General features: G+C 34.8%; 1 protein-coding gene across 1 annotated transcript in view; it reads left to right on the forward strand.

The window, feature by feature from the left end:
- The window catches only part of ptprc (protein tyrosine phosphatase receptor type C), an 84,717-nt gene that overhangs the window by 23,268 nt on the left and 49,112 nt on the right, over window positions 1-12,337 (forward strand). The window contains 5 exon segments of the mRNA XM_061884048.1: window positions 2,288-2,365; window positions 2,368-2,511; window positions 2,581-2,697; window positions 10,100-10,228; window positions 10,316-10,480. Coding sequence (XP_061740032.1) covers window positions 2,288-2,365; window positions 2,368-2,511; window positions 2,581-2,697; window positions 10,100-10,228; window positions 10,316-10,480 — 633 coding nt within the window.

Raw genomic sequence — 12,337 nt, forward strand, 5'->3', positions numbered from 1 at the left:
ACCACTGTCAGTAACTACAGTTGGTCGCAAAATCTTCAAGTGCAATTTAAAACTCTACTATTCAAAGCGAAAGCCATTTATCAACAACACACAGGAATGCCGCCGGCTTTCGCTCTGCCCGAGCTCATCTAAGATAGACTAATGCAAAGTGGAAAAGTTTTCTGTGGTCTGACGAGTCTACATTTCAAATTATATTTGGAAACTGTGAATGTGGTGTCCTCCGGAACAAAGAGGAAGATAACCATCCGGATTGTTATAGGCGCAAAGTTCAAAAGCCATGTGTTACAACAGCGTGGCTTCGTAGTAAAAGAGTGCGGGTATTTTCCTGGCCCCCCTGCAGTCCAGACATGTCTCCTGTCAAAAATGTGTGGTGCATTATGAAGCGTAAAATACAACAACAAGACCCCGTAATGTTGAACAACTTAAGCTGTACATCAAGCAAGAATAGTAAAGAATTCCACTTTCAAAACTTCAACAATTAGTTTCCTCAGTTCCCAAACGTTAATTGAGTGTTGTTAAAAGAAAGGGTGATGTAACACAGTGGTGAACATGACCTTTCCCAAGTACTTTGGCACGTGTTGCAGCCATGAAATTCTAAGTTAATTATTATTTGCAAAAAGAAAAAAAGTTTATGAGTTTGAACATCAAATATCTTGTTTTTATAGCGCATTCAATTGAATATGGGTTGAAAAGGATTTGCAAATAATTGTATTCTGTTTATAATAACTTCTAACACAATTTCCCAACTCATATGGAAAAGGGGTTTATATATATATATATATATATATATATATATAATATATATATATATATATTATATATACACACGTGTGTGTGTGTGTATATATATGTGTGTGTATATGTATGTAAAAATACATGTATATATATATATGTGTGTATATCTATATATATGTGTGTGTATATAGATGTATGTATATATGTATATATATATGCATATGTATGTATGTATATATATGTATGTATGTATATATGTAAGTGTATATGTATGTGTGTATATATTTATATATGTGTATATATATACGTGTGTGTGTGAATATATATATATGTGTGTGTGTATATATATATTTATATATATATGTATGTATGTATGTGTGTATATATGTATGTATATATATATATATGTGTGTATATGTATGTTTATATATATGTATGTATATATATATGTTTATATATATGTCATTATATGTATGTATGTATGTATGTGTATATATATGTGTGTATATGTATATATATATGTATGTGTATATATATGTGTGTATATATGTATATATATGTATGTGTATATATATATGTATGTATGTATATATGTTTGTATATATATGTATATATATTTTATATGTATGTATGTTGTATATATATATATATATATATATATATATATATATATATATATATATATATATATATATATATGTATGTATGTGTATAAATATGTGTATTTATATACATATATATATGTGTGTGTGTGATCTTTAAATATCATATAAAAAATATAAATATGACATAAATTGGCAATAAATACTTTAAAAAAAAATAAAGCAATATATGTTCTGGAACAAAAATCTCTCCATATTTTAATTGCTCGTACGTGTTACCATATCTGAGTTATTGTGTACACATATGCGGAAAGAACTACAAAAGTATGCTTAGTTCACTAAGTATCTTACAAAATAATACACAATGTCAGTTATAGAGAAGATTTAAACCCTTAATTTATTGAATCCAAAATATTGAAATTAAATGATTTGGTGCATTTGCAAAGAGCTAAAATTATGTACAAAGCAAACTATAACCTGCTACCAAAGAATGTTCAACAAATGTTCTTAACAAAAGTGGAGAAATACAACTTTGGGGAAAATGTAACTTAAAACATTTGTATGCACGTGCAACACTTAAAACCTTTAGTTTATCACTATGTGTATTTACAACATGGAATGGATTAAGCAAATAAGTTAAACAATGTACTAATATTACTCAATTTAGTAAACTGTTCGAACTAAAAAGTGTTTGCAAAGGAATAAAACTATTGATCCATGATAACCGTTATTATTTATTTAATATGTTTCGGTTACACAAAGTGGACAAACAATTGTGTTAGAAATGGCTATGAATTGGAAAAAGGGGTAGGATCAAATGAGCTTTGCTTCTTCCGACTCCTGTTTGGTCATGTAATGAGAAACTGGAAATATGTGATGTATCATATTGTAATTGTATGCTTGACAAATAGACTGTAACCATAATTAATTACTGTACATGCTCGTTATAGGTCAAAAGGAAACCCACCATAACACCTCGGATGGCTGTCTTTCGGTGTATTCTGAATGGGATATCAGCACTTCACTGTCAGCCCCAAGAATTCTAGTGTTAAATTTAAAGGAAATGAAGTGTGCATCAGCCCGGCCTTCAGTGACATTTGCTCTCGACTCACAACGCACTTCAACATTGCAAAAAATTGCACCTCTTACAATTTGACAACGTTCTTCAGTGCAGGTACTGTGCGGCATTTTGAAAGGTACGTCATTTCACCCTCAACAACTTGATGTGTTTCTCGTTTTACAGATGTTTTTTTGATGAAAGAGAATATAAAACAGGATTATACCTCCACACTTCCTATGAACATCACAGCACATTTACCCCCAAAATGCACCAATCACTCCACTCTTTACTCCTGTGTGGGTAAGTAATTCAAGTGGGGATGTTGAACCGGGGCACCAATCACATTTACCTATGAAAATAAATAAATAAATGACGTCATAAATATGAAGATAAAAATAAATTAACAAAATTAAGGTTTGCTTGACTCCCATTAGGAATGTCTAAGACGGGGGTCTGCAACCCGCTTTTTCAAAAATGTATGAAAAAATGGGAAAAATATGAAAGGAAAAAAATATAAAAAATACATTTTTTGTTTTAATATAGTTTCTGTAGGAGGACACACATGAAACAAACCTCCCTAATTGTTATAAAGCACACTGTTTGTATTAAACATGCTTCACTGATTCGAGTATTTGGCGAGCGCCGTTTTGTCCTACTAATTTTGGCGGTGCTTGAACTAGGGGTGGGCAATATCGCAAATTTGGGTATTGATACCGATCCGATCCGATACCAGCCAGTATTGCCGATACCGATACCGAAAGTGTCGTCATCTGATTGGGGGGGGGGGGGGGACTTCGGGGTATCGATACTTTGGAAAAACAAATTTGTACTTTTGCCTTTATTTTTTGAATATGATAATAATACAACACAGGAAAACGATATAAGTCAAAAAATTAAATATTTATTACAAAAGTAATATCAATAGCAATAAAGTAAAGCAAATAAGGTGCAAACAACTACTGAACCTGGCTTGTCGCCTCAAAACACACAAACACTTAAGGTAAATAACAAAACTCTAGTTATTGAACAAAGTTGTAAACATGAACACAAAACAAAAGAACTGAGAAATTCAAATCAAAAAGTAATAATATCAATAACAATAAAGTAAGTAGTGCAAATAAGGTGAAAACAAATACTGAACTTGGCTAGTCGCCTCACAACACACAATAACTTAAGTAAAAAAGAAAACACTAGTTATTAAACAGTTGCAAAAATGAACACAAAACAAAAGAACTGAGAAATTCTTATCGTTATTTTAGTGCAATAAAATACTTTGCAGTTTACAACCAAGACATTAAGTCGCACTGGAAACGAACGCGTGTGTGTGTGCGTGTCCGAGTGAACCTCGGAGCGAATTATACTGATGTGTGTGCGCGAACGCACCAAACGTCATGTTAATTGTACTTATTTTATTTTATTTTGGGTTGAAGATGAATTTTTAAAGTGTTTTTAAATCTCGTTCGCGGCCCATCACTAGGGAGGAGGGTGGAGTGGTGAGGAGCGCTGCGCTCACATTTTTTTTTTTAAATCGGAGTGATTCGCTTAATTTGGTCACGCCAGTATCGATAGGATCCGATACTCACTAAGTATCGATACGCCCAGTCCTACCTTGAACTCACCCTAGTTTATTTACATGTACAACTTTCTCCGACTTTCGAGGACGTGTTTTATGCCACTTTTTCCGTCTCATTTTGTCCACCAAACTTTTAATGTTGTGCATGAATGCACAAATGTGAGTTTTGTTGACGTTATTGACTAAACACGTCTGGTTGCCTCAATTCAACCTTTGCTGATTAGATAGATGTATGTATTGGATCAGGAGTTCTTAACCTTTTGGACCAACTTTTCCACAACAGAGGGGCCCGGGACCCACTCAAATGTTAACGCTGACTTAGTAATCTTACCCTTGATTTTAATCATATTCAATAACTATATCCAACCTCATTTACTTACAGTTTAACAGGATGAACCTTGTCCGAATGATAGGAAAATGTGTTATTCACAAAGATTATTATCAAGGCTTAAAGTAAATAAATAGTAATCAAATATAAACACTGAGGAAAAATTTAATGTTCATACAATTACACAGTGCTAAAATACATTATTTCTTACTAAATTAAAGGCCTACTGAAACCCACTACTACCGGCCACGCAGTCTGAAGGTTTATATATCAATGATGAAATATTAACATTGGAACACATGCCAATACGGTCTTTTTAGTTCACTAAATTTCAATTTTAAATTTCCCGCGAAGTTTCGTGTTGAAAACGTCGCGGTATGATAACGCGTGCGTTTGACATCACCAGTTGTAGCGGACATTATTTTCCAACCCGATCCAGGCTATAAGTAGTTTGTTTTAATCGCATGATTATAAAGTATTCTGGACATCTGTGTTGCTGAGTCAAAGTAGAAAGATGGGAAGCTTTTAGCCTTCAGCCACAAAAACACAGACGGTGTTTCCTTGTTTAAAATTCCCGAAGATGAAGCTTTATTATGGATCAGAGCAGTCAAGCGAACATGGATCCCGACTACATGTCAACCGTCAGTTTTCAGTGAGAAAATTGTGGTAATAAGTCGTCTCTTACTGGAGACATCAGCGGAGCTTCCGTCCTGCTGCAGCTGCCGTGACTTCCCTCAGACACTGGCGTCAACACACCCGTAGCCACACCCCTCCGATTATCAGGTACTATTTAATCTCACTAAAACACTAGCAACACAATAACAGATAAGGGATTCTCCAGAATTATCCTAGTAAATGTGTCTAAAAACATCTGAATCGCTCCCACTGCGATCGCCTTTTTTTTTTAAACTTTTTTTTGTAACCTTTTTTTTTTGTAGTCCTTCAACTCTAAATTTCTTCATCCACGAATCTTTCATCCTCGCTCAAATTAATGGGGGAATTGTCGCTTTCTCGGTCCGAATAGCTCTAGCTGCTGCTGGCTATCATTGTAAACAATGTGAGGATGTGAGGAGCCCTACAACCCGGTTTATCTGCAGGTCAAATGTACTTCCAGTACAGGCAAGGCTTTTTTTATTAGCGACCAAAAGTTGCAAACTTTATGGTAAATGTTCTCTACTAAATCCTCTCAGCAAAAATATGGAAAATACCGCGAAATGATCAAGTATGACACATAGAATGGAACTGCTATCCCCGTTTGAATAAAAAAATCTAATTTTAGTAGGCCTTTAATATAAATAATGTTTTTAACTAAACTGCCATTAGAATTAAAGTGCAAATGATACACAGCTTCACCACTTTAGTCTTATTTTCTTAAGGAAACTTCTTCTCCACTTTAACTCCAGACTTCCTCTGTACATTACTGCCACAAGTGGTGGAAAAGTGTATTACAACTGAATACCGCTGTGGACCATAAAGACCACCGCCGAGAAAAATACATATTTTTTGTCAGCCCTCTTGGGCAGTGGTTCTCAACCTTTTTTCAGCGATGTACCCCCTGTGAATTTTTTTTTTTAAGTACCCCCTAATCAGAGCAAAGCATTTTTGTTTGAAAAAAAGAGATAAAGAAGTAAAATACAGCACTATGTCATAAGTTTCTAATTTATTCAATTGTATAACGGTGCATAATATTGCTCATTTGTAGTGGTCTTTCTTGAACTATTTGGAAAAAAAGATATGAAAATAACTAAAAACTTGTTGAAAAATAAACAAATGATACAATTATAAATAAAGATTTTCTACACATAGAGGTAATCATCAATTTAGAGTGCCCTCTTTGGGGATTGTAATAGAGATCCATCTGGATTCATGAACTTAATTCTAAGTATTTCTTTACAAAAAAAAGAAATCTTTAACATCAATATTTATGGAACGTGTCCACACAAAAATCTAGTTGTCAACACTGAATATTGCATTGTTGCATTTCTTTTCACAGTTCATGAACATACATTCATATTTTGTTGAAGTATTATTCAATAAATATATTTATAAAGGATTTTTGAATCGTTGCAGCCAATATTACATGCAGACAATGTGCCATGAGACATGCAAATATAAATTGAATACACAGAGGACATAAGTAAAATAAATTAAATCAACTTAAATATTACATTTTGTTTTCAGAATATTCAAAAAAAATCTCACGTACCCTTTGGCATACCTTCAAGTACCCCAGGGGTACGCGTACCCCTATTTGAGAACCACTGCTCTATGGTACACGCGTGACCCCTATAGTTAAAACACACTGTATTAGATGTATGATGAGCTGAAACAATTGTGAATGTAATGTTTGTTTCTTTGGCACCATGTTATGGACTTCCTCTTCGATGGATGGATAGATCGTAAACCATACATTGACTTATTGATATGAAGGTTAATCAGCTGTCAAACTTACAAAACAGTGCCGCCCGTTGAAATTAAATAAAAACAAATTATTTCATGGTTGGCCAAAACAGAACAACTTTAACATGTAACATGCATTTTGAAAATTAGAATAAACTTTTAGATGAGAATTATTGTATAAAAACAAGTACTTTTATCAAAACAGTAATTTTATGAAAGAATGTAACAATAATGTACCGCATTTGCCTTGGAGAGTGGATTTCTACGGTATGTCCCTACGGCTGCTTTTTCGTCAAACACACCATCCACAGCTTTTTCATATTTTCATGATAATGAAACATTATCTTAACATTCTGCTTTAGTATGGGGAAGACTAGCAGTGATACGCTTGAGCCGCTTCAGCGAGTTGGCTACACAGTTAGTCATGTTCTTTGAAGATGTATTTCTTTAATTCAATGAATATCATCCACTTTTCCAATCCTATGTTTGGACAAACAAACTCATGTTAATCTCTAGCAATATGTTATTGTTAGCAAATAGTGGTAGGTCAAACTAAACTGAAGCACAGATGTATTATGAAACAAAAGGAGGGATACTGTGTCCCTTGAAGCCTCTGTTTGTGTGTCACTTTAAGAAAAGGGACCAATACAACTGCTTTGTCATTTGAAGGCAAAACAACATAATGTGCTCATCAGAAAGTTTTTCACGAGTGACAGCTTGTACTAAATGAAGTCGGAGGAGTGGCGTATTTATTGGTATTCATCACCATCATCCATCTAAATTAAACAAACAAAAAAAACCTCAATAATTGTTAATAAAAAATACAATAATAAATACAGAAATTAATAATGAAAAAAATAAATTGTACTGAAACATTTCGTATTGTGGAATCATTTAGTTATTATGGTGGCAAATAAGGTAAATGTTATATTTTTCTTGTTTACTATTTGGCTCATGGACCGGAGTTGCGCATTTCATATTCTTTTCTGCACAACTATTACTTAGAAACAAAAAATATTTAGAAAAAGCGTTGTATAAATATGAATCACATTACATAATGTGATTTATATTTCTACAACGCTTTGTCTCTAGTGACTCTAAGCGCTCTACATTGAGGAATCCATCCATCCATTTCCTACCGCTTATTCCCTTTTGGGGTCGCGGGGGGCGCTGGCGCCTATCTCAGCTACAATCGGGCGGAAGGCGGGGTACACCCTGGACAAGTCACCACCTCATCGCAGGGCCAACACAGATCGACAGACAACATTCACACTTACATTCACACACTAGGGCCAATTTAGTGTTGCCAATCAACCTATCCCCAGGTGCATGTCTTTTTGGAAGTGGGAGGAAGCCGGAGTACCCGGAGGGAACCCACGCATTCACGGGGAGAACATGCAAACTCCACACAGAAAGATCCCGAGCCTGGATTTGAACCCAGGACTGCAGGACCTTCGTATTGTGAGGCAGACGCACTAACCCCTCTCCCACCGTGAAGCCCATTGAGGAATCAATTTTCTATATTTATGTTACATTTACACGAGTGGGTGGCAATGTGGGTGAAGTGTCTTTCCCAGGGACACAACAGCAGTGACGAAGATGATGAAAGCTGGATTCAAACCAGCTGGTTTACTTCAGATTTATCTGCAGGTCAAATGTAGTGACATTTTTTTAATCTATCACATGGCGGATGACCGTTATGAAACATCAACACAGTGTCAGTTGTCAGGTTCAAACACTGATGACATCTATTAAAACAGACAAGAAGCAAGGAATCATGGAGAGACAGATTGAGGAAAGACGTTATTTGGGCTCTGCTCTAGTTACAGATCAGAACTTTGCTCTAAAGCCCACGTGCTTCCTCTATTTATTTGGGAAGTCCCTGGTTACATCACTGAAGCTGTCGCTTAGGGAAGGGGGTAATCTCCACAGCTCCAGTTAGACACAATATATGATTATACAAGAACTGCAAATGTGTTGACACTGGTGATATCGCTTTGTCTCTGCTCTGTCTGCGTCACGGCGGTGTTCGGCCTTGGCAGTCAGCAGGCCGTTCCTGGACACAGACACTGATACCAGACTGGCTTGCAATCTTTTGGATTGCCAGCTTTGCACAGACAAAGAAAAATACCACTTCAGCACAATTAATCATAACTATAGCAACGGCCCTTGAGCATAAGAGTTGTGTGATAATATATACATAATTATTCTAACACAGTGCAGTGTCAAAACAGCCAGTGAGTGTGCCACACACTCACTGAGGCAATATTTACCATTACTACTAGCAAATACAACCAGATGTTTTGGTTACATCTTATGGGGTTCACTGTGGCATTTTCCACCCCAATTAGAGATAAAGAGGCTGGTAACCAGAATAAAATAACAAGTCAAGAGTCAGCTTGTATCCAAAAAAACTGGGGCACTGGTATCCTGAGGTCCCTCTGTATCCATTCCATAGAGCTCTGATTACGCAGTTGGCAACGCCGAGATTGGGACCGGCGTGGCTCGAATGGTAGAGCAGCCGTGCCAGCAACTTGAGGGTTGCAGGTTCGGACCGGGGTTCCGCCATCCCAATCACGGACATTCTGTCTTGGGCAAGACATTTCACCCACCTTGCTCCCAGTGGCACCTACACGGGAGAATTAACGTGCAGGACTCCCTTGAAACAGAGATTGTTAATCTTAATGAGACTTTCCTAGGTAAATAAAGGTTAAAAAAACGTCCTGCTCTGTCTTCTTATTCTCTGGCATAACAAGTGTGTTAAAAGGCGTCAAATCAATAAAAAATAATTTTCGCGTGATGATTTTAATCTTCATTTGACACACTTTCCTTGTAGTCTGGATAATATGTACTGGATATGCTTTGGTGTAAATTTTGCGTGAATTTTGCTCCACAGTCACACTTTTGACCTACTTTCTGCGTACATCCGCAAGATGTTAGTTTGTGGAGACGTTCCCAAATTGCGAATGAAACCACACCCCACCCTCTCCAAAATTATCATAATTTACCTTTTGAAAATGTACACTGTTTAAATAAATCTTGACGTCGTCACCGCTATTTTTTTTTTTTCAGACACGGTTGAAAATAACTTCATAAACATCATATAGATTCACCCGGTCACAACATTAGGTACACCTACACACTTCAGACTCAGAGAGGGCTTTTAGCAGGTTTTATGCCACTGCATGTCAGTGTTATGTCCTACCTTTTCTGTGTTTCCTCCCGGCCCGTTTTAGCTTGTCTTTCTGGTTGCGAGTTTTACTTACTGTCCAAATAACAACGTCCACATCGCTGTGACGTCACAGCTTAGCCAGACTGCAAAAATCCCGAGCACAGGCATCCAAAACTGCTGGTTGTGCAAAAAGGATCGTGAGAAGCCTGTCTTACTTGTGTCTCCTCAGATGCTTCCAACAAAACCACAAATGTGTCTGATCTTGAACCCTTCACCAACTACATCTGTACTGGTCACATCATGGAGCACAATACCACTAAAAAAAAACTAAAGCTTCTCCCGGTCAGGATTGACTGCGGTATGTTGAAATACGCCTCCGTAAATTCAAGCAGACTTGGCGAAAATATGCTTTTCAGTGTGAGAAATGTTTGTTGTGCTTCCACAGATCTTAATATACAAATTGAAACTCCTCACCCGACTAATGAATCCATTGAAATGAAATGGACAACTGAAAGTGCAAATTGTGTGAATGTGGTTTCTGAAGGAACAAAGCTTTCATACGATTGCTACTGTAAGCCTAGCACGGAAGCAAACAAGAAATCTGGAAAAAGTAAGTAAGCAATATCTTCAACAAATGTAAACATTTTGCTTTTTTTGCATGCAAAGTTGCCCATAATGTAGTTTGGAAAACAAATGTTGTTTTACTTGTTTTACAACCGACAAGTAGGCCCTAGCAAGCAGCAATTGCACATCATCTGTTTCTATTTTTAAATTTCTGTGTTATAAAAAGAAACCCCACTAAAGGTTTACCTTGTTGTCCGCTGTCTGGTCCAAAAGTTGCAGACATTTTTCCATGTATGTTTTAAGCTTAAAAAGTAAATCCAAAACTTTTGTTTAGGTTCCGACACAACGCTTCCATTAACAACATTGGGGAACTGTTAGTTTAGATTAGATTAGACAAATAATAAAAGTACATATTAGTTAATCAAACATGTCATTAATTGATTTAACATAAAAGTAAATTTTAATATTTAATAGTTTAATAAATAATTTAAATATTTAATTAATGTTTTGATTATGTAATTATTGATTTAATTATTAAATGATTCAAATAATTATTCCACAAAGTGATAGATTTTTTTCTAATCTAATTATTTATTAAATTATTTAATGAACCTGTGTGTTGAAATATCTTTCACAGATTCTTGAAAAAGTACGAGTATATCAAAGCCAAAGACCTTTTAGGCGGAGTTTGATGGGTAAAATAAATTCATAAAGAACGCCAAGTAATGAAAAAGGTTAAGTCATTGAATAATTAATCAAATCGAGAAATAATTAGTTAAATCACAAAATAATGAATTTTATAATCATTCAAATCATGAAATAATTAGTAAAATTATGAAACAAATAATTATGTATTTGAATGTACTTTACAATAAATACAACATTTAAGTAAATATTTATTTATTTTTTTATTCGACCCTCCATAGATCCATCAAGTAATTATTTCAAGATTATTAATTTTTTTATATTTTTTAAATGTGCCCTCTTTGACCCTTCTATAGATATACAGCAGTGGTGTCCGGATTGCGGCCTGGGGGCCATTTTCGGCCCTCAGCTTAATTTTTAACGGCCTGCAGATCTAAAAATACTGTTGAAAATACAGAATAAAAAAAAACACATAAAAAGTGGAATAAAGAGCAACAGGTGAAATGTAACAAGCAAAAGTTGCAGTGTTGACTCTAAGTACGTGCACACTTTTTTTATTTTTTTATTTAAAGCTGCCATTGCTCAAACAATAATAATAAATCAAAAACAAAGTTATGATTTTTTGATTCATCCAAGCCTCCAATTACTTCACATCAAATATTGCACTTTGAAATATTTTTTGGGGAAATGTTGCATAGTATGTGTTTGCCATATTAAAAAAAAAGTGTTTTTCTTGACTAAAAAGACATAAAACATTTTTGGGGGGAAATTTTGCATATTACGTGTTTGCCAAATGAAAAAAAATATGCTTTCTTTGACTATAAAAGGCATAAAACAAAGAAACAAACAAAAAAATCAACAGATAAATCTGAAATTGATCTTAAGACTTAAGTGTTGAATGTAATAAAAAAAATGTATGACTTATTTTCACACTTTTATGAGTAGGACCATTTTTGATCCCCAATAATTTTAAAATTTTTAGAAACGGTCTTTGCTCCAAAAATAATAAGGAATAATCATAACTCAATGATGTTATTATTATTTATTAATTAAGGCTCCAAATGCTTCACATAAAATATTCAACTTTAAAACAAAAAAATATATTGACCAATATAAGTTTATCTATAGATTTAAGCATGGAATGATATTAATAAGTAATAATAATAATGTATTTCCTTGAATTGCCGCCGGGGCGCTAATTAATTTAAAACCTCTTCTCACTCCTGCATTACCAAAGGTATGCGGTAAAAGTAAGCAT

Source organism: Nerophis ophidion, linkage group LG22 (assembly GCF_033978795.1).
Source record: "Nerophis ophidion isolate RoL-2023_Sa linkage group LG22, RoL_Noph_v1.0, whole genome shotgun sequence".
NCBI classification, from domain to species: Eukaryota; Metazoa; Chordata; class Actinopteri; order Syngnathiformes; family Syngnathidae; genus Nerophis; species Nerophis ophidion.